We start from the raw sequence: 27,760 nt of genomic DNA, 5'->3' as shown, positions 1-27,760 counted from the left end.
ACACAGGCACAAGACAAACAGCAAGTAGAACCATGTAGCTAGAAATGCCTCTCACCCCTCAGCTCTTGCCCTCCAGCCCACCAGCTGCCCTCAGTGGAGCCCAGCCAAGAGACCTGATAGCCCCAGATTCATTTACATCTCCCAGTCCTTATTGTCCTCATGTCCTGATCTCTTAATCCCTAGCCCTGGTCTCCCCCAGAAAGGCAGCTCTAAGGATCAAGCAAATGAGGGCAGGTGAAGGTCTGCTGTGAAAGGAAGGGTAAGGTGTGTGGCCCATCTGGCAGCCTCCAGCCAGGGTCCACTTCAGTGAGTATGGCCTGACTAGCCCAAGGGTCCTGGAAGCGCCCACTTGATCCGATATGTCAGATTCACCACAGGTCTCAACCTTCCTGCCCACTGCCATTTCTTCCCATTATTCATAAAATCACCAATAATCTGGGGTCCTAAGAGACCTCTTCTGTTCTCATACATCCATTCTTCAGTGAGGCAATAGTTCCTCAGGGCGTGACTCTAGTCTGTTACATGGGGGAGTGCTGTAGGCCCTGGATTGAGTCCTGGAACCCTGAAGTAGAGCTGTCTGGATTGAATAAGAGACAAGTGTGGGCTGTCAAGACAGGCAGTTGTTTCCCAGGCCTGACCCTCAGCCTCACCACCTGTGCTGTCAAGTCAGGACCTGGGCTGCTCCACCCATTTTGAAGCACAGAGCTGCTTCATGCAAGGGGAGTGCATGTCTAGGAGCTGTCCCTCATTGTGGTGCTGAAGTGAATGTGGAAAGCCAGGATTTCCTGAGCAGTGGGCCAGGCAGGAGCCACTGCCCAAGGCAGGCCCAGTGTTCCAAGCACATCACTGATGCACAGCACTAGTTCTGAAGATGCTGCTCCTTCTGAAGAAGGACGAAGGGCTGGAGTCACTTGTGATGCAGGCTGGATGTCCATCAAGACCTCTGATTCTCCATGTAGACATCCCAGTGAGATGGGACAGGCCAGGGTCCTCAGTACCTCAGTACCTCTGAAGATTAGAGCCCTAGGCTCAGAGCAGGATGAGGCCATGGAAACTGATCCCTGATGGGCCCCAGTGGCAGGAAGGGGACCCAGTGGTGTGCTATCCTCAGAGGGAAAGATGACCAACTGGGGGTGCATCATAGGAATTCTGCCAGGAAGTGGTTAACTGGCCACGCCACCTCAGGTTTCCCCAGCAGGCAGGAACAGAGACGGTCAGACTGGGAGGAGGCAGCACCTCTCTCCTCCCCATAGGCAATCAGGCCCATTTACAGGCTCCTTTGGCAAAGCCGGCTCCTAGAGCCTTCCAATCTCCTGCCGTGACAGTACAGTCCAGATAGATGCTTTAATTTGAATTTGCCTGTTTGGGCCCATGGGTGTTTTGCACAGAGTTGCTCAGAATGTACACTGTCTCATTTCCTTGGCAGAGTTTGGTCAGGTATGGAGGACTGGGAATTTCAAGGATGTTGTGGGGTATGTGGCCACCCTGATGACCCCATGCCCAGGCACCCTCGAGTGCCCCCAAGAAGGGTGCCCTGGGACATTTGTGAGGAGCTGGGCTGCTTGAGGCCTTCAGCACAAGACAGAGAGGTTGCCAACCTCAGGTGAGAACTGGCACCAGTGGTGCAGAACGGCTGATTCGGTGCCTAGTGAGTGCCAGGTTCCTTGCTGTGGGAAGTGTTCGAAGAGAGGCCTGGTGATTTCTTGGCAAACATGAAGGATGACATTAGGGGTGGGCTAGATGACGGCATCCCCACAGAAGTGACCCGTCTCCTGGTGGCCAGCAGCCCCCATCTGTAAGGGGCAACACAGTGCAAAGAGCTGGGTTCTGTTCCAGCAGCTGTGCAGAGTTTTGGGGGTCCAGGAGGCCATACATCCTCAGACTAAAACAAGGCTCTGGATCTGAGCCCCTATGGAAGACTGGGAGTAGGCAGGGCTGGGAGAGCCAGGCCTGGTAGCTGGGATAGAAGTTAGCTCTTTATCCTGAGGGCAGTGAGAACCCATTAGGGAACTTTTAAGAAAGAATCTGTGGCTCAGCATGGTAGCCCATGCCAGAAATCCCAGCACTCTGGAAGGCTGAAGCAGGAGGATTGCAAGGTTGAGCCCAGCTTGGACTACTCAATGACTTATTGATAACTTGTTTTCAAAAAGAGGATGTAGGATATAGCTGAATGTGAAGGCCCTGGATTCAATCCAAAGTATCACCCCTACAAAAAAGAATCTGTGGTCACAGAGGCCATGGTGGTGATCTGAAGTGTCTGGTGGAGTGGATGCTCAGCTCAGAATGAGATGAGCCCTCCTTGCCCTCGGGCTTTCCATGCCCTGACCCCCACAGCAGAAAGCCACACCCACTTTAAGGCTATCCTAGGAGGGCAGGACAGTGTGTGGGAAATTTCTTGCAGAGGTTGTGGGAGCAAGGGAGGCAAGGCGGGCTGGCTGGGGCTGCCCAGCACACAGGCCTCACCTGTGGCTCCACTCACCCTCCTTCCTGGATGCAGCCATGGGCACTGCATAAACAGCCACCCTTGGCCATGTTTGGGAAAGACTCTGTTATAAAGGCTGGCCACAGGCCAGAGGTTTGCTGATCCCAGGTATCTCTGAGTGGTGTTGTACTACTTGACATAAAAAGAACAACAAAATTTTTCTAGTTTTTTTGCCAATTTCTACGTAATTTTTATTAGACTTTTATATTACTATTCTACTTTAAAGAATCATTATCTTTTAAATTTAAATGACTCAAAACGCCTCCCAAATGTACACTCACATTGACTGTCTCTGGCACTTTCTGTCTGTGTTGATCCAGACTTCCATCTGGTATCGCTTTGCTTTTGCATTAAAAACTTCTTTAGCGTTTCTTATATTGCAGGTTGGCTACCAACAGGTTTCTCCAGCTCTGCTTTGTCTAAAAACATCTTTTGTTTCATATCCATTTTTATTGGGTTTTATTCTATGTTGACAGTCCTTTTTTATCTTTTAGCATCTTCTCAATGTCTGTCTTGTTTTCTGGCTTGTGAGGTCTCCAACAAGGATTCTGCCAGCATTTCTGCCTTGGTCCATTGTACATAACATGTCTTTTTCCTTGGCTGATTTCAAGGTTTCTTCCTGTTTATCTTGCTGTGGTTCCTTGAGCTGCTTAAATTTGTGGGTTTATACTTTATCAAATTTGGGGGATTTGGACTGTCCCATCTTAAGTATTTTTTCAGTATGGTGCTACTTTTTCTGGGACTTCAGCTTTACTTATTTTTGGTCATGTGGCATTATCTTATTGGTTACTGTGGCTCTGTTCCTCTTTGTCCCTATCTTTTCCTTTCTACTGTAGGCTATGTGGTTTCTGCTGCTATCTTTAATTTTGCTGGCCTCCCTTTCTGGAAGGTCTAATCTGTTATCTCATCCAGTGGATTTTCCAGTTCAAACACTGTGTTTTTCATGTCTAAAAGATCTATTTGGCTTTTTATTTTTTCTTTTTGCATTTTCAGTTTTTCTTTTATTTTAGTAATCTGTTCATTTGTAACATAGTGCTATGAAACTCTGCTTCTTAAAGCAGCAAAGGTTGGCTACCTCACAGTTCCTGAGGGTCAGGGTCCCCATTTAGGGCTCTTTCCAAGTGCAGTAATGAGGAAGGATAGGGCTTGGCATCTGAATTTGGGGGGGATGTGGTTCAGTCCTTAACTGATCTGCACCCACCTCTCAGTAGGGATGAGTGGGCTCTTATTACACCTGCTGGTGATTTTCCTGGAGTAATGTTGTCTTTGCCTGGGTGCCCTGCTGCACTGACCTCTACCCACACCTCCTCCTCTAGCCACCTGGTCTATTCCCATGCATTCTTTTCCACTCCACCCATCTGCTGAAAGATTCTGAATGGCCTGGCATTGGTGGGCCTCCAGATAAGGATGCACCAAGTCCACACTTTGGGCTTGCCCCAGAGCAAGGGCCTCCTTTCCAGGGTGGTTTTTTCATAGAGCAGGTGGACCATCTACCAGTGGAGGGATGTTTCCTTCCTGGCTACCTGGCTCTTGCTTGTCCTTAAGTGGGTGACTTTAGCCAGTTCCTGAGCAAGCAGAAGGGCTGCAGTGCAGACAGAAGAGTAGCACCCCGCATCAGGGACTGGCAGGACCAGGACCATGGCTCCTCTCTGGGGTGTGGAGTAGCAGAGCCAGGCCTGAGTTGATGAACTCTGAGGAAGTTGTCCTAACTGTGCTGTCCCACCCACCCAGCAGAGAAGAGAGGTCTCCTCGGGTCCAGCCCCTTCTGAGTGTGCCCTGCCCTGAGCCCACTGGGTCATACAAGAGCCTAGGGTTTGTTCTCAAGCTGCAGGCCCAAGGCTATAGTGTGCTCCACCTCTGCCTTCCCCAATACCCTCCCTCAGGCTGATCACCTACCAGGCAGGAGGCTACAGCCACACTGCTCCCCACAAGGCCCTCATTGAACAGGGAGCAGGTGCTGGGCAGTACAGTGATGCCTTTCCCTTCACACATCAATTCCTGGGAAATCAATGAGAGCCACCTGCCTCCAGGGAATGCTGAGCTGTGAGAGCAGCTCCATGTCCCTCGTACTTTTCTAAGGGAACTGTGCTTAGCCCATGCTGTGGGACCATCATGGTCAGCATGCAGTTCTCTGCCTCCCTGCCTACCACTTCCTTCTATGACACCTCCCTGACCTTCCAGGCCATGTCAGCACCTGCTGTGTTCTGCAGGGTGGCCTAGCCCTTGCTACGTGACTGTCAGCACATATGCCCTTCCCCCAGGGGAGCACTCACATAGGGACGCCACGGGGCTTACCATCTTTCCAACATGACAGCTGCACGCATGGCCACAGCCTTGGCCACTGCCTGCCACCTCACTTCCTCCTGTGGGCATCGACCTCCCTCCACATGGAGAGGTGGGTTTATAGTTTATCAAATCTGTGAAATTTTAACTATCATATCTTTAAATATTTTTTTTTCACTGTGGCTCTGCTTTTTTCTTCAGTTTTGCATATTTTTGGCACTGGTGCCTCCATGCACCCCAGGCAGGACCCTTCACCTCCCAACAGGCCGTGGGCGCTGAGTGCAGCGTCTGCTTTCCTGCGTGGGTCACATGAGTAACATGCTGACTCTGCCAGGTGTGGCCCTTGTGTGAGTGTCCACAGAGGCTGATGCATCCCCAGCCTGGCCTCCCTCTCACCTCCAGGTTAATAGCCTCTTGCTCCCTGGCCAGAGCAAGGAAGAAAGCTCTGCCCCTTATGTTTGAAGCAGCTATGAAGAGTATGTTCTTAAAGATGCTCCACCTTGCATGTAGAATGTTGAAAACAGGCAGTCTCTGTGATCAGAAATGATGGGCTGTGACCTTGGGTTTGACCCAGGGAAGGTCAGCAACTACAGCCAGAATACACAAAACAGCCAAAGCCCATCTCATTTAGCACCTGCCTGCAATGACAGGTCACACCTAATGCTACTCAGGAGCCTGAGAAGCACCAAGCATGGAAGGTCTCCTTCCAAGGAGACCTTGCTCCCTGACCCTGGCCAGCAGTCAGTCCAAGCTGTAGAACCTGGTTGTGAATAATTCACATGAGAGGCTTAGAACTCTGCCTCAAAGTCCTGCCCCTATAGCTTCTTGGACATGGCTTACAGTAGGGACAGTGGCAGGGACAGTGGTTGAGGCGTGTGAACTCTCTAGGCCTTGGTGTTGGAAGCTGCTCTAGGAGCTGCTCAGACCCAGCATGTGCTGGTGACCCAGGCCCACAGTGAGCCTGGCAAGGCAGACCTCTCCAGTGTGTAGGAGGCCAATGCTCTTCCTCTTCCTCTTGGCGGTGTGCAGAGGCCTTTCTTACCCTGTTTCCTTACTTGTCCACCCAGCCTGCAACCCATCTCCTGGGGCTGTTCAAGCTCAGAAGCCATCCTGTGTGTCACTGCCCATAACCCAGTGGCCCTATGGTGAGAGGGAGGGCTCTGGCTTGAAGGGACCTTGTGTGTGATCTGTAAAAACCATTTCCTCAAACACTGGGACAAAGCAGCCCTGTGGACATGGACCAGAAGTACTGAGATAAGCCCAGGCCGTCATTATCATCCCACAAGGCAAGGGACCCATCAGAGGTTTGGAATCAGAGCACAAGGACTCAGGCAAGTCCCAGATAGCCAAAGATGAGAACAAGTGAGCTGTGAGCAGACTGATAGCTTCTGAGGGAGCAAATGTGCTTAAGCCCTAAGTTCATAATGCTGCCGAGCCAAACCTGGTCTCTGTGGACTATGGCAGCAGACCAACTCACTATTCTGATAAAGAGCAAATAGCGCAAAGTTAGATATTTATCATGCCTTTCCCATACGAATGCAATATATCAGTAACCGAGTGGGTAGCTAGGGAAATTTCTCTTTAAAGGAGTATTCTGGGTGATAAATAAGGTTGACAGAAGGCAAAGGCCCCTGTTTTAGTCCCTCGTGATTTGGAGAATGATTGTGGATGGTGGTCAGTGTCACACCCAGTGCCTCATGGTGGAGACGCAGAGGATACCTGTGAATGCTCTCACCAGAAAAGTCAGCCGTGGCTCTGGCTGTGAGGAATAACCACCAACTCCCAGGCCTGGAGGACACATCAGCTCCATGAGATGAAGTCAGCAGACTGAAACTCACCAATTATACATGTGTGGTGGATAGGCTGTACTTAGACCCTGGTTTAAATAACTTTTTTAAAAAAATCAAGAGGTGATGGGAGGGATTTGAACTTTGGACATTGGATAATATTAAGGAATAAGCGCACGCTATGGCATTACAACTATTTAAAAGCTAGGAAGGTAGGAATTTGAATAATATTCAGGGACAGGAGGAGGAGCCCTGGGGTGGGGGTGTCAGTGAAAAGAGATTGCACACTGCCCAACAGTTGATGTGGGTAACAGGTATAGCAGGGTCTCCACTTTTGTATATCTTTTCTTTCATTTTTTATAAGAAGTTGATTTGAAAAAATGAAACTAAAGGATTCTGGTTTCAAAGTTGCTGGGTGAATTCAAACTCTGGTTCTGCTTTTATAGCCTGAGCCTTTGTCTCCATGAGTTCCCCCGAGCCATCATGAGGAGGAAGGAGACCTTTGTGTCAGGGGCTCAGAATGGCTCATCTGCTTGCAGCTTCACAGTGTTTGGCAAAGAGATGACTTCTTCCTGAGGTCACCATTCACCCTAAGGAGTGATACAGGGTCTGACTTGGTCTGCTGTGGCTGCCCACCCTTAGCCCAGCCAGGTACACAGTAGATAGACTGACCCATAACCAGAGGTTGCAGGCCCAAGGGCTTCCTGTCAGTCACATCTGTCTGCTCTTCCTCCCTTTCCAGTCTTGAGGCTTCTGATTGAGAAAGCAGGTGCTGAGCACTTGCTGTATGCTGGCCCCTTTGTGCTCCCTGTCCTCTTAGTACCACCTGCACATCCTCCCTTAGAAGCTTTCCTGCATGTCATACCCTCCCAGGGCAGGGGTCACTGCTCATAGGCTCTGAGGCCACCTGGCTTGCTCAAGGTCTCTCAACTCCTGAGTGTCAGAGGTGAAGTCCAGCTCCAGCCCCCTGAGCCCTCACAAGAGAAGAACGGGTGAGGACCTCATGCCTGCCCACCTGGTGCCAGGCCTGTGTGGAAGGCCAGATTCATGTCCACTCATGCGTGTCTGTCTTCACCCAGAAACCTCAGGCCTTCTCCCCTGCAAGGTGCCAGTGAATAAACCAGCCCTGGGCCTTTGCTGTGCTGTCCCCAGGCTGCGTCCCATGAGCCAGCTGACCTAATCTTCCCAGGATTTCTATCCACCTTCTGCAGAGAAAACCAGTAGTTAATGTGGTAAAAGCAGATTATATTCGGGACTGATGTGATACGACGGGGAGACCTTTGTGCAGAACTAGGCACGCCTCCAAACAGTGTGGCAGGTAGGGACTCCGGGTAGGGATCGATGGGTGGAAAACGCATATGAAGGAGCATTGGGGAGAGGGGCTTCTGGCTAAACCCACCCAATAGGATTCTCGGTGGAGACCGGGTGGCGTGACCAGACATCACTAGCGATGATGGGATGGAGTGTGAAGGACCCAATCAGACCAGAAGGGAGATCGGGAGTGGGGGTGGGCCTCTTGCTAAAGCTGGGTAGTGCAGACACCTGTTGACAAGAGTTGAAGGGATCCCCCAGAAGAATCTGGTTGAGGAGTACTAGCCTTAGTTGGCTCTGCCATCTTGAAGTGCCCACACTGCCCAAAAGGCCAGCACCTCCAAGAAATGAGGACACCCTCCCTGCAGGCCTGCCCCAGCCCATGGCCTCTGGAGATTCAGTCAGTGCCTGCCTCTCCTCTCGATGCTGGGGACCCTATCAAATGCCCATAACTGGTGACGAGGCTTCCTTCATAGTCTCCCAGGAACAGCTTCAAGAAAGGTTTGGGGATACAGAAAGCTGTCTGCAAGGTTTCCTATGACCTGCCCTCTCCACTCACCAGACAGCTGTCTCCATACAGCCTCAGTTTTTGCCTGGCACAGGCAACTCCTGGCATGTGTAGCAGGGCTGGCTATGCTGAGCAGTGGGACAAAGGCCTGGCTTCCCAAAGAGGAGAGCAGCACCCTCTCCCCAGGTGGCTCTGCAGCACCTGTAGGGTGTTGGAGCCTCCTGAGAGGAAGCCTGGCCTGGCCCTCTTGGGAGACCCAGCACCCCCTTGAGCCCTCTTGGCTGTTTTAAGTAACTGACTGGACGCTCAGGCAGGCAGACGGCCCCTGTTGAAGAACCCTGGCCTTGCTGGGTGGGAAATGTTCCCGAAGCCCCCAACAAAATGTGCCTATGGGTTTAGATCCTTCCTGCAGTCCTGCCAGCACCTTGGCAGGCTTGGGCCCCTCCCAGCCTCAGCCTTTGGTCTCTGAGCTCTACCTTTGCCTCTCTTTCTCTGATTCCTCCAAACCTGGGACCTCCAGGCCCTGTCCCCACAAAGGCATCACCCTCTACCACCTGCTGACCACCATGGGTTCCAGAAGTGTTTGTCTGGTTGTCCCTGGGGTCACCAAGGGCAGGAGTCCTTCTGATGGCCCTGGCTCTAATGCAGAAACTCAGGCCCTGGGCTGCAGGAGCTACACTGTCACCACCAGTTCAGGAACTCAACGTGCCTGGTGGGTTGAAGCATACCTGGGCCAGGTGCTCTAGACACCTGCATAGGCCCACTGCTCCTGCAGGCCCTCCTGCTCAGAATGGCACATGGGGTCTGTCATTCTCTCCAGTGCCTACTCAAGGTCAGAGGTGTTCACCAGGCTGGGCCTCCAACTCTTCACCAGCCAAATGTGAAGTACCTGGCCCAGTACCACCAGGACTGCCCCAGTACCAAGGGGCAGAAGGGACAAAAAAGGAGATGAGAGGCACCTGTTGGTCTATCAACTGCTGGCCCCGAACCCGGCCACCTGCTGGGCACCTGGTTCCCTCCAGGGCTGGCCCCATGGGATGGGCCCACTGGTCCCCACCTCTGCAGCTCACCCTGAACGCCCATCCTGTCAGAGCATCTTTGAAACACCCAGTGGGTCTAGTGGGCATCACATTCCACACTCAGAACTGCTGCCAGCCAGCTGGCGATATTGAAAGCAGAGCCAGTGGTGCACAAAACCAGCTCTTGTCATCACCAGAATGGACTGAGGTCCTCCGCTCCCCACCGCCGTGTTCACTGCAATGGTGCTAATTGATGATTGTAACTCATTACAAACTCGCTGTAATTAAATTACCCATTGGTGGCTGGGAGATTAATGGCACAGCCAGGTTAGAGCATGATTACATTTACTCTTGGCCCGTTTCTTGGTGCTCCTTTTTATGTCCCTGTGATGATGAAGCCCAGAGAGCAAGGGAGGCCATTGAAAGGCAGCGATGTGCTCTGTTTCATGTAGACTGCACTCACCCGGGTAGTGTCACATGCCCTGTCATGGGGTTCCCCAGGAGTCAAGGAACTGGGACACGGTTTCTGCCTGGAGATCCCAGGCCTGTGGGAGAGCATGCAACAGGTGTGGGGTGCAGTCTGTGTGGGCACCTGGGGTACACTTACGGTCACACATGTTGGATGACAGCCACTCCCCTAAAGTGTTTTCTGGTACTTGTCACCTGCAGATCAACTTGAGGTTTTCCCAAGACCCTTGGCAGCCATGTGAGGTAGACAGTAGGGCCAAGTCCTGGTGTACATGTGGCCCATGGGCCTGCAGCACCAGCTCCCTTTGGGAACCTGTGGTGATACAAGGTCTCAGGCCCCACTCCAGGCCTGCTGAGTCCCAGCCTGCACCCAACAGGGTCCAGGGGAGTCAGCCACGTAGGAGAGCTTGGGGGTCACCAGGTCAGCCCACAGCCTCACTCCTATGTGCACACTGCACATACACACACGTGCACGCGCGCACGCACACACACAACTTCACTGTGCGGTGGTAGAGGCCCACATCCCCTTCCAGGGTGGGGTGTACCTGGAGTTGCACTGCCAGACTGTGCACTGCCAGACCCCTTGTCCAGGGGCAAGGGTCACTGTGTTGGGCCCCTCTGCTGGAGATGAGGGGTTCATACTACTGGGCTCATGACCTGAGGTCACAGTGCAGAATATTGGGAACACCAGGGCTCATACAGCTGATCTGTGGCCCAGGCCTGTCGAGCCTTAGTGAATCTTCCCAGGCAGGCCAGGGAGCCGTTTTGATCTGCAGGAAAGGACATCCTGGAGCAAGGTGACTTGCTGGTGCTACCTCGGAGGTGCCTCCCAGTCTGCAGAGGTGTTGAGAAATGCAGGAAAGCAAGGCCCAGCGCAGAGTCCCTGCATAAAGCATGGGTCACGTGTGCCCTAGACAACCAGACTGGGAGTACTTTATGAGTTATTTCTGAAAGCACAGACTGGGGTGAGCCCAGACGTTGCTCTGACAAGAAAACACCCTTGATGAGGGGGATCCATGTCCCAGGAGGGATCCATGGGTTGAGGAGTCTGATGACCTATCAGCAGGACCTCCAACTTCCCTAGCAGTGACCTTGCTTTCAGGACATGACCCACAGGTGGCCACTGCATCTTGGCAGTAGGCACTGCAGTAAGCAGAGTGCCTGGGCACCTGAAGGCGCACATGGTCAGGTGACAGGAGCCATGTGTGAGAGCAGGATTCCTGCAGTGTGGTGTGGCATGTGCTCTTCCCACATCACTTTCCAGTTCCTTCCAAGTTGGCACTCAGGTCTGCATGGAACTGAGGTCTCTGCCATCCCCCATGCCTGTGGATTCACCCTCGTGACAGTCACTGTATCCCAGCTCCCTGGAGCCTATTCTACCCCCAGTGCTGCGTGCTGTGCCCAGGTGTAGGACCCTCCCCTCAATTAGGGATAGGTTTAGAAGCCCAGGCTCCTGTGCTTGCTTGCCCTCTGTGGACAAGGTCAGCCTCAGACATTCATGTCACACTGGAGAAAGGTGAATGGTGGGATCCTCCCACCTGGCTCTCCCTGTTGCATCACACAGATGTTCTTACCTGGCACTGTCAGGATGCCCTGCTTAGGATCCCCCATCAGGCCAACCACTGAAGGACACATGGGGCAGGCAGCAGCCTGAGGCTCGGAAGCCACGGCCATAGCCAATGGTGGGGGCTAGATAGCAACAGAGGCTCCCTGAGCTTGTGCTTCCCCCAGAGACCAGGAATTGCAGAGGAAGAAACTTGAAGGAAGAAACTTGGAGTTTGGATCCCAGCAGCACCACCATGTGTTCTTGGGGCCACCATGGGGTCAGGTGGGCTGACATGTGGGAGCCCCCAGCACCCTGTACATCTGGAACTGGGCAGGGTATCTTGGCTCTAGAGATAGAAGTAGCCAAACTCAAGAATCAGGACTAGAATTCACAGCCTCCCTCTTGTCATCCTCAAGGCAGCATGCAAAAGTGCTGGCCTTGGGAAGGACGGGGTACAGGGTTTCTTGGAGCCTGATGTCTCTCCTGATTACCAGAGGCGGTGGAAAAGGAGGAGAGGACGATGTTTTAATGATGTGATTCTTATCGGGGCAGAGACTCTTAAATGCATTGTAATCTATTTTTAATAAGTCATTCAAACAAGCTCAGCTCCAGTTAATGTCCGGAGCTGATAGCTAAGGCCCCACCCAGTCCCTTTGATGAGGGCTGCCCTTCATATCCCCTTCCTAACCATCCTGCCGAAGGAGACAGAGGTTGGAGGAAGAAAAACAGTGGCCTTGCAGCCCTACAGTTCTTGCCTTTGGGAGCCTCAGGCAGCCGAGATGCCCAGAATGAGAATCGGGCCATGGCAGCAGGTAGAATCACAATCAGAACCTTCCAGGATGTGCTTGTACTTTTCTCTCTGCTGAAGGACAGGGTGGACAGGCTCCAGTATCTATCCAGGATCTGAAACTGCCTAGAGGCCTCGAGGAGCAAAGATGCTGCTACTGGCCATTCCCCAGGGCCTCAAGCACAGGCCTTGCCCCTTGTTCTGTGCAGGAACCTATTCTCTTCTATCTCCTGGGACTGTGCCACAGCAGCCCACACCTGCCAATCTCAGCTCCTGCCCCCTCCCCACTGGCTGTTAGCCCCAGGCCATGTGGGAGCCTCATGCTGGGAGACAGCTGCATTGTGTCTCTGGCTCACAGTCTCTCAGTGCCAGCCAGCCAGAGGATGCCTTCACATTGCACTCCTACCAGGACTGCAGGGCAGGGTCCTGCCTGCCTCAGTTTCCCTCCCACCCTGGCTTAGCTAAGTCTCTCTCAGATTCTCAAACTGTCGTCAGCCTCAGGTCTCCCAACTCTGGGCCACCAGGTGCCACAGTGACCCACTGTGGTCAGGAGTATGGGCAGAGACAGGCAGTGGTGGGGTTGAATCCAGTTGAGCAGCAAGGTAGAGTCCCGAGCACAGTGCTGGCCCTCAGTACTGGTAGGACAGTCACCCTGCCTCTCCTTTCCTGGCTTGGCTTAGAAGATTCACAACTGGCCACATTTCTAGCCCAGGCCAGGCCCAGCTTCCAGTGCCACCAAGAGGCAGGTCATGTGTCAGGCACTGTCTGCCTGGACCAGCCCTGCAGGGGTGGTACTGGTCACACTGGCTGCTGGACCAGGGCCCCCTGAGGTTTAGCTGAGCTAAACTGGAAGCTGTTGTCCAGCTCGTGGAGCACCCAGCCCTGGTTGCAGGAGGAAAGGGGCTCTGCTGCAGGCCCGGGTGGGGATGGCTGAGTGGGCGGCACACTGGCCTGCAGGCAGAGGCTGCCATGAGATAGATAAAGAGAGCAATCGCTTCCTAGCTCACAACAGCCTGTCTCTGGGTCTGTGCATGCTGAGTCTCCAAGGCAGCCAGTCCTGATTAACTGTGCAAACTTAATTAGTTCACATCCAAGTTTGTGGAAGGCATTCCTCAAGGGAGCTGTGTGAACAGCCTCTGGTTACCAGAAGACCAGATTCCACGCCGAGGTGATGGTATTAATATTGAATATCCCTCCTCGGGCTTCCATTCCTCCCTGGTCATAAAAGACTCATCTTCCCTCCAGCTTCTCTGATGCGCTGCTCTTGTAAATAATATGAAAGCAATTTCTTCCAAGATGGAAGGAGATGGGTGGGCACTTGCCCCAAGGCTCCCAGACTCTGCCCTGCGTCACGGTCAGCTCTGATTCAAGGGACAGGAAGACACCCTGCATCCCCCAGGGGTCCTGGTTGGGCCACGCTGGATCCCCTACACCTAACAGGACAAGCTTTTGTGGGGACTCTCCCTCAAGCTGCTTGGGGTGCTGCTCCTCCCCAGGCACTTGGGCAGCAAGGGGTTGATGGGTGGGCACTCAAGACAGTGGACGTGGTGAGTAGGAGCGAGACAGCAGAGGCACTGTCCATCCTGCATGCTCCAGGAATCCTCCAGCTGGCTCCTTTGGAAGGTCCGAGAAACATTTCTTCTAAAGAAATTGGCCAGCTGCTGGTGTGTCTCAGGGATGTTTCAATTCACCCCTTAAAGACTCTGCTGGCAGGGGGCTGTTCAGAAGCCAGGAACAGTTTGATGACACATCCTATTCTGAGCTTGGCCCAATCAAAGGGAATGGCCAGGCCTTTGATCTGGTTCCCTGGAGCTCTGGGAAGATATCCCTCCACCAGACCCTACCCAGAAAATGGGCCCAGACCTGCCCTACTGGAGCAGTGCTGGTTCTGGACAAGAGCCTCCCCTCCTCTCAGAAAAGGGGCTCCCTTCTCATCCCTCTTCCCCAAAGCTCTCACCCTGGGCCTCCTCAGAGGGAGCATCTGACCCCACCAGCTTGGCTTCTCTGTCAGGCTTCCTCCTGGGCTTTCTGCCCACAGTCACAAGTGCCTGAAGCAGCCGGTGGGAACATACAGTCTCCTGGGCCCCCAGGAGTGCTAGGAGTCCTGCCCAGTGGGCTGCAGAGGCAAAGGAGAGCAGCAGTCCTCTGCTCCTGAGGCTCTTCACTGTAAACTGGGCCAGCTATAGTGGGCATGGCATGGTACAAGCCCAGTCCAGTAACCAAGGCCAGGATGGTGCCCTAGCTGGTGCCCTCGAGCTTTCTGGACACAGGGGCTGCCTGTAGGCCATATGCCACCCTCCCCAGGACCAAAGCCCCAGCTCCTTTCCTCCTTGGGGAGGCCTGCTTTGGGCAGGAGGAGGTCTGTCACAGCTGATGACCACCATCTGTGGCCTGTAATGGGCTCTCCATGGACCCTTGGCTGATTCTTAACTGGAATCCTTTTCCTCCTTCTCTCCTCCAGCCTGACTGACAAGGCTCCTCTGTCCCTGGATCTGCTCAACCTCTTCACGAGGCCCTCTGGTCGGGCTGACCCAGGGCTCACATCCTCTCATGTGGCTTCCCTGTCACCAGGGCCTGTGCAGGACCATCTCAGCACCCACGGAGCATGGGTGCCTGCCTGATCCTCAGGACTCCACTCCGCCTGGCCCCACGTAGCTCTGGCACCAGCCTAAGGGCAGTGGATGAGGGTTCCATTAGGTTGTTTTGTTTCTGTTGAATTATTTTCATAGTTACTCTATTTATAGGAAGCAAGAGTAGTTTCATTTAACAGTGGGGATACAAAGCTAATTTTAATAAGGAGTTTGTTTACCGTAGTAAGGATGGTTGACTTAAAGCCTCGAGGTGAACTGCAGCCTGGGGCAGGTTACAGGTGATACCTGCTGTGAACCAGCCAGCCCACTCCTCCTCAGCATAGCCAGGCAGATCAGGCTCGTTTTACCATCTAGACAGGGATTCTGACACTGGAGAGCATTGAGAAATCACACAGCAAGGGAGAGGCAAAGCAGCTGCATGTAAGCTGCCCCTGCTACAAATCTAGTGTCCAGAGCAAATCCTGCAGGCTGTTGCTCTAGGGTCCCGTCGGACTCCCTGGAACAGGACGGGACAGGACATGAGGGCAGGGTGAAGGGGACTTGAGCCTTATTTTGCTATAGAACAGCCATTCTTAATTGGCTCCTCCTGCCTCCCAGGGGACACTTCCATTTGTCACAGCTGGGCTCAGGGATCCTCCTAAACACCCTTCAAGGCGCTGAAGCCGGCTCCCAGCACAGTGGGAGAGGGAAGGGGTCACCTGAGAGCCTCAGACAGGGATCAGGGACACAGGCACAGCCCAACCTCATCATGGCCGAGCAGGCTCAAGTTCAGAGGCAGAGCACTGGCTGGGGCCTCCACAGAGAGAACATAGCCCAATCAGAGCCCGCTGCTGCTCCACCTCCTGCTCATTGGCAAAGTGGGGAAGCAGCACCTCCAGCCTGCACACTGGGCAAGAATGGGCATTGATGCCAACCATTCCCTGGGCCAGACTCACCCAGACACTCATGCCTGATGCCTGAGCCCTCCTGCCCAGTCCTTCTAACTCCTGCCTCACCTGTTGTCCAGCTTCTATCGCTGTCCATGGTGCCCAGCCCACCTGATCCCTCTGACAGGCTGGTCTCACCTGGATAAGCAGCAATCTATGAACCGTTTTACGTTATTTCAGATATGCCTTCCAATGCCCCGCCGTGGTCTTGCTTGTTTTCTTGTAAGGTTATTGCTGACCGCTAGGGATGTCCGGCTCCTTACGTGGGGCCACAAGAGCTACCTGGCCACCACCTACAAATGGGGAAGGTCATCAGCTTTTATATTGCGTTACATTACAGTCAATTAATAGCAAGCAGAAAAACAAGTTGCCATTTAATCTGGTTTGTTCAGTGCCCCCACTTCAGAGCAGGAGCTGGGGAGGAATACCCAGGAGGAGGTTTCCAGGTGACATAGGTGTTGGTCTCATTGCTCCCATGGTGGCCCTCCACCAGAGACAGAGCTGCCAGTAGCAGCCTTGCTCTTGCCTTCAGGTCAAGGCTTCGTCCCAGGTCATTGCATGGCACAACCCGAGGCTGTCTCCTGGGCAGCTTGCCAGGCCTCTGCTGAAACACTGTGGTAGCAGCCATTCTCCCATTTTACAGCTGCGGAGACCCAGCCTCACACAGATAGCAGCTCAGATGCCATATAGCATGTGCTGCACATGCTGCACCCGGCATTGTCTGGCCCTTAGCCAGGGTGGCCAGGCAACCCTCATCTCCTGCTGTCCCCTATGCCAGCCCTGTGTGTGCACCCTGCCTCATCCCAAGTTGTTGGCCTGCACTGGGACCCTAAGCTCCAACTCTGCTCCCTGGAAGGGGCAGCAGGCCCTGCTCCTGCCCACCTGGCAGCTCCCCCACTTCAACTCATTCCCTTCTCTGTGTGAGGGCACCAAGGACCCCAGAGAGTGGAGGCTCATCCACTGGCTCCTTCAGGTCTGGTCCTGCCTAGGCCTCCAGATGTGGAGCTCAACATGCATGGCTGCATGGCCACTGCCTCTACCAGCCTATGACAAGGCACAGTGACTGTTCCTATCCTGCATGTTTCTGCCAAATCGAGGGGGGTTGTCATCCAGTTGGTCCTGCTGCTCCTGCAGGCTCCATAAGCAAGGTGGCCCTGGGGAGCAGCCCGCCAGGCTGGCCATGTAACCATGCATCTCAGGGCTATCCTTGTTAGATGGGTTCTTCAGCCACAATCTCTTGGGTGGTCCTGGCTCCCTGCCCTATCAGCCAGTCATGGCAGTGTATGTGGTGGTGCGCCAAGCAGTCTCCTCGTGACAGGCCCAGTTGAGGCAGCTGTAGGTGGGGAGGAAGTGTCTGGCAACATTTGCCTCACAGAAGACAAACGGCTGGGATGAGCTTGCTGACCACCTTCCTAGCACTGGGCCCATGACCCAAATCTGCCTCACTTAGCCCCACAGCTTCCTCCTAGATGTCCCCGTTTGGCCAGAGACAAAGAAGCACCCTGCCTGGGCCTCTACACCAGGGACATTTGTTGATAGTACAGTTCTCTTTGGACATGGCAACACGTCTGCTACTGGCAGCTTCAGTCACGCCCTTCCTAGGGACAGGGGCAATCCACCTTTCAAGGGGAGCCAGCTCCATGGTGGAGGCCTAGAGCAGCTAAGAGGTGGGCGTCCATCTTGAAACATGTTCCCATGCAAGGTGCCCCCAGATGTGTGACTGGGACCTCAGCAACCCATGGCATGAAGACAGCTGTCTGGAGCTAGGTGGTGGCACCTGGGCGTGGAAGGTTGAAACAGAGCCTAAAGGATAAAGACCAGGTGTGAAGAGCTGGGGAGAATGTTCCAGAGAATTCTAGGGCTGCCTAAAGGCCACGGTGGCAGAGCATGGAAGCTGGAGGCTGGTGGAAGTGGGGTTCAGGCTGGTGAGTGTGTGCTGGGCTTGGGTACTCGCTCCTTGCAACCCGTGTTTGTTGGCCCTTGGAGCTCACCCAGCCACTGCCTGCAGTGCCATCTCCTTTAGCTCCCTGTGACCTGCTCAATCCTCAGTGCTCAGCGCAAACGCCTTCCCCATGAAGCTGTGCCCCATCCAGCATGGACCCCTGAGCACCTTAGCCACGCCTAGGGACATGGTATAGAAAGTTGAGTGGCCTATGTGGGTCCTAGCCACAACTTGCAGCATGTGTGCACCTGCCAGATGCTCCCCAGAGGAAGCCGCCTTGAACAGCCTGTTGCTCCCCCTGCCCCTTCCACCTTCATCAGAGCTTACTGGGATGTGAGGCCCCCGCGTCTCTGAAATGCCAGGTAGACATTGGGAGCTGACCATCCAGCCACAGAGCAGGAGAGCCGAAGGAGGGATCTGTCGTGTGTCCCTGCACTGGCCTGGGCCAAAGGATGGCCCAGCCTCTGGCCCTCAGTGCTGAGGTGGGGAGGAGGCGGCCCTGTGCACACAGGGAAATGCCAGCCCTGGTGGCCTGGTGTGGGCTGGCTGTTGCAGGGAGGTGAGGCACCTCGGGAACACTGCCTCCAGGCTGTGAGCTGACCATGCAAGGCTCAGTGGCCACTCTCGTTTAGAGCATTTGAATTTTTTGTTTTGTTTTAATTAACTTTTTGGAACGATATATGCTGGCATGTACTAAAAAATGCAAGATTGTGCACTTAGAAAATCCTCAGAAAAAATTTCTTTTAAATCCCCAGTCTCCACGGGCAACCATGGTTAGGTATTTCCTAAACACCTCTCCCAAGATCCTCTGTGGTATCAGAAGCATGTGCACATCATACACACATATATGCGCACATTCATGCGTGTGTGTGTGTGTGTGTGTGTGTGTGTGTGTGTGTATTAGTTAAACAGAAACGGCCCCCAGTCACTGCTCCTCTGTATTTGATCTCTTCCCAGAATGGTGCATGTTGGCCACACCCATGCTGCCTCTTTCTCTTTGATGCTGCTTGATAACCCTGGGAGCTGTGACTTGCTTGCTGTAAGATCCTCCTCCAGGTGAGGGGATCTTAGTCCTAGGTTGGGAAGGTCTGTGAGCGCACATTACTGTGTGAGCATGTTTCACTGCATTTCCCTCAGGAAGACTGCGGCTCAGGGCAGGGCAGTCCATGCCCATCAATTCATGAACAGAGTCCTCTGGGCCCTGGAGGGTGGTGTGGAGGGTGGTTGAGTCTTCCATCAGGTGCCCTTGGCTTGGGGTGGCTCAAGCGTCCTTCCCGCAGCCCAGAGGGAGCAGTTTATAGTCTGGTAGCTACAGAGAGGGAATTAAGCAGGCCACAGTGTGATTCCCCAGCCACCTCCCCTTCAGCAGACACACAGAAATGGAGCCACGCCTGTGCCACTGATAAGCAGGGGTAAAAGGCAGGCGACAGGGCTGTACTGCGAAGCGCCCAGGCAGAGCTACACATCTGTGTCATCCAGACACCTACCTGGGAAAGAGCAATGTGTGGTGAAAGGGACAGGGTGTCACAGGAAAGAAATGCTCTGTGCAGATAGACTGGAGCTGAGGCCACACTTATAGGGGATCGAGCCCTGGAGTCTTGCCTGGCTCCTCTGTTACTTACAAGAGGACAGGGGCTGTTGCCAGTGTCCTGTGCCTCCCTGCTGAGAAAGTCTGCAAAACAAAGTCCTCAAGTCCGGGGTGCCTCGGGATCCGCAGTAGTGTCAAGTCTGTGAGCCTTAGGCCAAAGAGACCCCGTGAATACCCTCCTCCTGGAGGGAGCCCCATTGCTTTCTATGAAGCCCCCAGGCAGGGCATGCTGTGCCTTGAGAGGCAGCCCTTGCTGTGGGCAGGCCAGCTGTACGAGTCCTTTGAGCAGTCACCTGGGCCATGGCTCTGGCAGCCTCTGCTCTCTTGCCCGGGGGCCATGCAGAAGGAGGTAGACTCAGGAGGCACAGGCTGGAAGTGGCTGCATTTTGTTGCCAAGGGAATACTGTAGCCTGTTCCCTCTGTCCCATGGGGTCATCTTCTCCATCATCACCACTTAGAGATATGGGAGGAGGCCTAGGCCTGGTGGACTTCCCTTTGATACCTTGGTATTTTGTGTGAGGTTGGCTGCTTGGAGGCCATACAGGAGTGACCCCTGCAGGCCCACGGGAAGAGACATGTGCTGGTACCCTGTGGATAGAGGGGGAAGGAAGCGGGTGCAGAGCTGCAGACACAGGAAACAGGTCTGAGACTGATCCGAAAGCAGAGACTTGGGGAGGCTGCCGTCCACATCCTGGCATCACTCACAGGACTGGGAATTTGTGGTAAGTGTGAGAGGAAACTGAGGCATGGCCTGGTGCTGCCATTGCAGGGGGTGGGCCTGCCCTTGAAGTGGTTACAAGGCAGGCCAGGGATGATGGGTACCAGGGAGAGCCTCCCAGGGCAAGTCCCCTCTCAGCCTCTGTCATCTCACAGTCCCAGGCCCGAGGGAACTCACCCTCACCTCAGTGCCCTCCCTTTGGCAAGAGGCAACTCCCAGAAATGAGGCTGCCAGGTGCTCAGGCCTCTTGCCCTGCTCACAGGGCTGTGCCCCTAGCCAGGTCCAGCATGGGCAGGAGAGGCTGTGGGTCTGGCCTTGGTGCCACTGCCCCCATCACTGGAACTGGGGGGGCACCCACAAGAATGGATACCAGCACCCTCCCAGGTGGCAGCAAAACCCCACACGCGCTTTGGGACCCCTGCCCACCATTTAAGAGGGTGTTGGTAATGATTTCCGCCACTCACAGCCTGACTGCGTGCTGAGGAAAAGCAAGTCAAAATTAAATCAAATTTCAGATGTTAAACCAACCAATTAAAAAAAGCAATCACACGGAAACATGCATTTTTCAAAACCATGTTGTTTACTCTGTCATAATTAATTTATGCGGGAAAGACTCTGGGCTCCAGGGGACAGCCAGCTCCAGCATGGGCCAGGCCCAGTGACAGGATGCTGGCCCTGTGTCCTGAGGACAGCAGGGGCGGGACACTGGCCACCAGGGCTGTGTGGTGGGATCCAAAGCCTGGCCCAAGGACCTTCCTGTCCCTTACACCTGGAGCCCCCTTCCTCTCGCCTTTCTGACCCAAGAGACAAGGGCTGGGGGAGGTGAGAGCCAGGCGGTGAAGGGCCCTCTCTCCAGGGCCCCCAGCTTCCTCCCTGGCTACTCAGCCTCCTCTTCCTCCTCCCTCAGCAATGAAAACGTCTTAAAGAGCCATCCAAGCTGTCTGTCAAGGGGGTACTCCAGGAGGCTGGGACACTTAGCCAAGCAGTTTGGGCGTTTGAACTTTAGCTTGTCTGGACAGACACAGAACTCCTGTCTTGGCTGTGGATGGGATAGGCCAAGGAAGCGGGAGCCAGGACTGCAGCACCCCTCCCGAGCCAGGCTGTTGATGGAGTACCTAGGGAAGGGCAAGGCAGTTCTTCCCACAGCCACCACTTACACAGCTGGACGCTGCTAGCCAGAGGGAGTCCCAGGGTGCTAAGAGGGAAATCCAGCACCACCCAGACCTGGCTCCTGCCCTTCGCTCCACCCCTCCACACGTGCTCAGGAGGGCATCCACAAAGTGCTCTCCGGAGGTCACAGCCAGGGCACCTGCGGCTGACCAGAAGGAAACGGACAGTGAGCTGCTGTGTGCACATTCATTGCTTGGACCAAAGGCCAGAGTGTGCTGGGCTTAGGAACACCCTGGAGAGGAAGGCAGGGTCCTCCCGGTGAAGGCAACCCAGGCGGGGTCTGAGTCTTCCAGCCACTGCAGCCTGAGCCTTGGAACACTCAAGAGCACCAGACACACCAAGCCTAAAGGGACACGAGCATTTGGGGCCACAGCAGGCTGATTAGGGCTTGTCCAGGGCAAGGCCTGTGCCGTCCTCCGTTCAGTGACTGCTGAGGGAGCTTCAGAGACTTGGGCAGGAGCCAATGGGAGCCTCCTCTCGAATGTTTCTTTATTAATGACACTTATCTCTGTTCACACGGTGTGCAGTCGATGCAGACTGTAGGTAATAAACAGACAGCAAGCGGGCCGAGATGATGAATTATCTGCTCAATAATTAACAAATTAGTAGGCAGATGGCCGGGTGCTGTATGCAGGGTCCCCGCTCCTCCCTCATCCAGCAGGGGAAACTGCTCATGGGGTGGGCCTACAGGAAGATGCTGCCCTGCTTTGGGACGGGGCCCTTCTGGGATGAGGCCACCTGAGGTCTGGAGAAATCCTCAGCCAGTCATTGCTGTGAGTGGACTCCAGCGTGATGGAAGGGGAAGGTACTGGAAGGCCTGGGGGGAGCCAGACTTCCAGAATTGATTGGGGGGCCATAGAACTAGTTGGTCTTCAAAATGAGGGCAGAGACCCTAAGGAGGTGCGCAAATGGTCAGGGCTGTGTCCTCGTGTTCATGAGGAGGCTTTCGAAGGACCCCATTGGCAAGGAGCCCGGGGCAGGTTCCCCAAGGGGAGATGGAGTTCCCTCGCCAGTGGGCTCAGGCCCAGAGCTCAAGCTGTGAAGTGCAGGGGTGCTGGCCTTGTTGGCCCTGAGCTTGCTCAGGCTGTCACGCCTTTCTCTTTCCCACTTCTCAAGGGAGTATCTGTCACATACCTGTCCTCCATGGGGCTTGGGCAGCACGTGTGTAACCCGTCAGATTTCATGCCGGGGGTCAGGAGCTTACTATAGGAAGGCTCCTGCGAGTCTCCATCCCCGGTTTAGATGATGTCTAGGTGGGACTTGGGCCTGAGGTCTGTAGCTTGGTACTGGAAGGAGTCAAGACTGGGCTCTCAAGATCAATGTGTTTTGCATATAAGAAAGACGTGGGTTTTGGGCACCAGGGGTGGGAATGCTGTGGACTGGAGTGGATGTCCCCTAGTTCTCATGTTGAAACTGCTGCAGTGTGAAGGTACTAGAAAGGGAAACCTTTGGGAGGTGACAAGCAAGGCCATGGTGAGGACCCCGTGGGAGCGAGATCAGACCCTTTATGAGAGCCATGTCACCTTCCCAGAACCTCAGGAAGTGAGTGGGAAGTGGGCCTCACCAGACCCTGATCTACTGGTGCCTCGATCTCTGACTTCCAGCCCCCAGAACTGTGAGAAATAAGTTCCATACGGCAGCAGCTGAAGAAACTGAGACAGGCCTCCAGTGTAGCAGATACCACCACAGGCACGGTAGGGGTCCACCCACCTGGGCGGCCACAGCCCTCCCAGCCTGTGGCTCAGCCCCTGCCATGGCTGCCAGTGTGTTCAGCCATGGCTGGGAACATAGAGGGCCGGAGTGGGACGAGGCCCTGTGGGAGCACACTGCTGACGGATGTGGCCTCCATGGGCGAGTGGATTGAGTGAATAAATGTGCCTGCGCCATGATGGAGCTGGTAATTACACTTCACCATGAGCAGTATTAATCGTGAGGCACCCAGCACACCACACGAGACTCGGGGGGCGGCTCCACTGGCAGCAGGAAAAGCCATTTATTACCCTGATGAATTGCCAAAAGATGGACTTTTTGGCCAACTCCTGGCTGAGCTTTCTGGGGGCTCTGATAAGAGGGCGGAGCCAAGACCTGTCAGGCATCCCTGGTCCTTGGCTGCTCAGTCACACAGGGCCAGCTGCAGGTGGAAGCTTCCAGGGACCCTCGCCATCTGCTGTCAGGTGAATCTGGCCACCTCGGAGCACTAGGGAGCTAGGCCACAAGGGTGCTGCTGTGTGGGCTAAGGGCAGCCTTGTGTGCTGTGTCAGGGCGCACAGTGGGGCGAGGGCCAGGCCCAGCCACAGAAGTGTGAATGGAGGCCTTGGGTGGGAAAATACCCCAGCTGCACTTTCTTCTCCTCCTCTGCGTTGTGCCCAGGGAGCACGGGTTTGCTGGGTGGAGTTGCTGCTATTCTGTGTGCTGCCCACCAGGCTCCCACCCTCCAGGAGCCCCGTCAGCTGCTGTGGGATCTCAGAGGCAGGTGGCAGTGTTGCATGTGTGCATGGAGCCTACTCTCTGGGCTGTCCAAGCACTTCGAAGAGGCCAGGCCGAGGCTGAAGGCCCCTGCCCACCTGCCACTCAGCCCCACACAAGCTTGGGGCCCCAGTTTCCTTCCTCGGTGTGCCCTGACCTCATTGTCTCATGCCACCTCCTGGCCCATGGTCAGTACAGAGAGCAAGTGTCCGGTGAGCAGAGGGGGAAGGCAGGCAGGCAGTCACTGATGACTGTGCAAGGGAGAGCCGAGAGCTCCTGTGCATCCCATGGTCTCAGCCACCAGGTTCCTGGGCCTGCTGTCCTGTGCCACTTGGCTATACCTGAGGCCTCTCCAAGGGCAGCTGAAGCCCTCAGGGTCTTCTGTACCCAGCAGGTGCAGGGTGGGAGTAGTAAGCAGAGTCCTTAGGTGCCTGCTACAGACACGGGTGATTTAGTGACACGATTACTTCCTAATGCAACACCTCACAGGCTTTTTATTAGATTTTTCCCCCCTTTTCCTTCCGAATGCTCTTTGGAAATAAACACCTGGGGCTGTTATACTTTATACCACTCATTTTAATTAACTTTTAAATCACATAATGTCACCCAGACCTCTCAGATGGCAGCTCTGAGCCAGGATGAGGAGCCCAGGCCTGCTTGTGTCTCCATCCAGGGACCAGAGAACCACCAGATCTCAGCCTTGGGGGGCCTCAGTAGGGGCTACACAGTGCCAGGCCCAGTGAGGGGGGCACATGAGTGTTAGTTGCTGCCCTGGGGCCCATTCTCCAATGATTCTCTTTGCCTGGGTGCTCTGGGTGTGGTGGAGGCAGAGACCAGTCTCCAGCTGGGCACCCCCTACCCAACAGACCCAGGGTGGAGCAGTGCCCTGGCCTTTGGCCCCTGCTCACCTGGCATGTAAGCAGCATTCTCACACACCTTCATTTCCATCCACATCTAGCCTAGCCCTGACTGCAGCCAGCACACCATGAGGACCAGTGAACAGATACCAGAGTCTAGCCCTGAGACCCACTCTCAAGTTCACCCTCAGCCTCACTGACAGAGGTTTCCAAAGGCACAAACCTCCCTCAGACACTGCACTACAGGTGGCCCCTGACCCTGTCAGCTGGGCCTGCCCTGGATGAGTGCAGCCCTCCAGCCAAGCCTGCCTGTCCTCATGTTCTGCATCCAGGAAGGTGTACAGGCCTCAGAGCAGGCTGCTCTTTCCAGGATGTCCAGGGGCAGAGTGGGCCAGTGATGTCCACTGCTGCTTGTGTGGGTGGACTCCAGAATGCTCCCTGCCCTCCGCCTTTACCCCCAGGTTCCGCCTGGGCATCTGGGTGGGTCCTTGGTGGCTTGCAGGAAACTATCTGTCTTCCCCACGTCCTTAGATGAACAGTACCAGATACTCTGGTATCTGTTCACTGGTCCTCATGGTGTGCTGGCTGCAGTCAGGGCTAGGCTAGATGTGGATGGAAATGAAGGTGTGTGAGAATGCTGCTTACATGCCAGGTGAGCAGGGGCCAAAGGCCAGGGCACTGCTCCACCCTGTTATCCTATAGCGCTCGAACGGGTGTCTCCTCTGGTGCTGATTGCTAGGTGAGTATGGCAGCAGTGGTAGTAACTGGTGTCTGTTGGGCATTTACTGTGTGCCAGGCTTGGTCACCAGCCTGTCATACCATGTTAGAGGTATATACGAGAAAACCTAGTACCCAGGCCCTGCTTTCCCCCAGTGTGGTAGCTGGCACTTGAGAACACCATGCCCCGTGCTCTGAAGGGCCTCCAGCAGGGCCGTGGCAGGTACCTGGTTTTGTGCAGCAGGCTCTTCCACCTACTCTGTGCAAGTTCAGCTGGCCATTATCCAGGCCATGTTCTCGCCCCACACTCCCGATCCACTGGAGCCCTGCAGGGGCTTGGAGTCCCCCCAGGAAAGGGGCTGCCCAGAAGTCACTGCAGGCCCTTCCCAGACCAGGCTGCCAAGGCAGAGGGTACCTGTGGGCAGGGAGTCCAGGGTCCTTGATGCATCATCTCTGATGCACCTCTGGGCACTTCCTTCACATCACTTGAGAGCAGGGACCACCGCTGGTTGTTGTGACCGTCAGGCCTGAGTCAGCCATGCTCCAGGGACAGAGCAAGGGGAAGAAGTCCCTGGATGTCTTCCATATTGCAGAGAGCAGAGCTTCAGGTGGTCAGTTCCGTCTGTCCTGGGCCCTGATGCCAGGGCTGACTCTCAAGCAGATTGTACAGCAGTTACTCCGGCCAACCTGCCCTGACCCCAGGGGAGGCACCGTCCCGACTGCTTCGTGTTAACACAGCCTCAGTTCAGGCAGACAAGAGTTAGGAGAGAAGATGCCTGAGAGAGTTGTCCCGGAAATTACATTTCCCCCAAAAGTCACATGCTCCGCTGGAAAATTAACCAATATTTTCCTAATCAAATTGGACTGCTTCCTCCTTAGAGAACAGGTGGCTGCCTGTCTAAAGGCAGCAACTCCCGTGCAGGTTCTTGGTTTATTCCATAGGCTGTCTTGCAGCCAGTCTGTGCCCTAAGGCTGAATGCTGGCACCGAGGGTGGGGAACCTGGAGTAGCAGGATGGCACTGACCTGCTGCCATCCTCAGTGCTTGGGCCACCACATCCAGGCCCCAGGTTACTTTCTCTCCTGCTCACGCCTGCAGGCTGGAGCTCCACTTCAGCCCACGTGGGGCATCATCTTGGGGTCCTGTCCTAAGGGCTTAGGTTCCAGACAGAGCACAGACTTCACTGGCCCTGTCCTCAAAGCCTGGGCCTGAGAGATGTACACTCTGTGCAGCCTGGGCCCCACCTTCCTCCTATCTGCCCCTCGCTGGTATCTGAGTGCCTGTGCAGAACTCTGTGCGTGTAAAAATGGAGGAGTGGAGACCTCGGGCCATCCACACTGAGGCTGACGCGCAAACTGGCGTATCTTCAACTAGACAGTCTTGCTGCTAATAAAAAGGACATTTATGAGTAATTTTACACAGAACAGCACTTCCTAAGTGCTACTAAGAGAAGAAAAGCCAGACTCAACAGCGTGCAGAATTAGCTCCCTCGTGTCCCATATACATCCAGTCACGCACCGTGTCACAGAGTTTTGGTCACTGACAGACTGAGCACGTGGTGATCCCTAAGATTGCATCGGCTGTGACATCATGGACTTGTGTAGTGTGCAGCAGGACATCCGAGCTGCAGTGAGGTCGCGAGGATGCGTCCTGTGGTTGGTGATACAGGGCTGCATGAGAGCATCTGTACACACTTGCATGTGCATATACACCGTTACACACACAGGCAGGGGGAGACAATCCCTACATTGGTGATTCTGAGTGAGTATGCTGGAGAACAGCCACCTTCATCTTTATGTTTTTCTGGAGCAACAAATTGTAAAGAATATTATTTTTATATTACAGTAAGTGTGCATAGCCAGCCCAGGTCAGCATCCTAGGCATGGTTCTCCTGCATGTTCTCCCCCTGGGAGGCCTGTGGGTGAGCTGGCTCCCTGCCACCGGAGACCCAGAAGTGAGTAGCATCTTCCTCCTCCGCTCAACCCGGCAGACTGAGCCTCGAGCAGCTCCCAGCACTTGGTCCCAGCCCTTACCCTGGTCTGCAGGTCTTGCCTGTTGGACGGCTGCTCCCATGCCTCCGCTCTGCCCACCAGGCCTTCCTGCAGGGCTCAAGCACAGAACATCCTTCTCCTCCATGGCAGGAGCAACACTCAGCACAACATGCAGCTGTCTCCTCAGCCAGTACAACATGGAGCACCAGGGTCCTGCATGGGCATGGGTTTGGGCACTGGTGCTTCCAATACTCAAAGGAGATGGAAACCCCCAATTTCGATGTTAATTTCTGGGTTTTAGAGCAATGGTTCAAGTCTTTAAACACTTGAGGTTAAACAAAACACATAGGTATTTGCCCTGTGTGCAGACCATCACACCTCTGTCCTGCGCATGTCTGCTGACCATCCGACCACACATCTCGGGCACCTCCATGGCCAAAGTAGTGGTCAGCTGTCTGAGGTCTGCAGTGGTCTTGATAGGTCTGACCCCTGACCCCTGCTTGGCTACAACAGGCATGAGTGATATCCAGGGAGGAGACACAGGTCGAACTGCCAGCCTGGTCATAAGGGTGATGTTTAATTTAAGTACAGAGAGTTTTGCCTG

At 54.6% G+C, this 27,760-nt stretch overlaps 1 protein-coding gene across 8 annotated transcripts in view; it reads left to right on the top strand.

Annotated features, from left to right (window-relative positions):
- Mad1l1 (MAD1 mitotic arrest deficient-like 1 (yeast)) overlaps positions 1-27,760 on the top strand; it is a 331,751-nt gene that overhangs the window by 281,851 nt on the left and 22,140 nt on the right. The window contains exon 19 of one of the 8 annotated variants that reach the window (XM_013521215.1): positions 18,608-18,691. The exons of 6 other annotated variants lie outside the window; for them this stretch is intronic. In XM_013521215.1, coding sequence (XP_013376669.1) covers positions 18,608-18,661 — 54 coding nt within the window. In that variant the 3' untranslated portion in view covers positions 18,662-18,691. Of the gene's footprint in view, positions 1-14,652; positions 14,956-18,607; positions 18,692-27,760 lie in introns of those variants that run through there. One more of the 8 variants, XM_005397821.2, reaches the window with a different exon arrangement.

Source organism: Chinchilla lanigera, unplaced genomic scaffold (genome assembly GCF_000276665.1).
Source record: "Chinchilla lanigera isolate Chin_1 unplaced genomic scaffold, ChiLan1.0 scaffold00059, whole genome shotgun sequence".
NCBI lineage: Eukaryota > Metazoa > Chordata > Mammalia > Rodentia > Chinchillidae > Chinchilla > Chinchilla lanigera.
The sequence above is the reverse complement of the archived record's forward strand: the minus strand, read 5'-3'. Positions and strand labels throughout refer to the sequence as shown.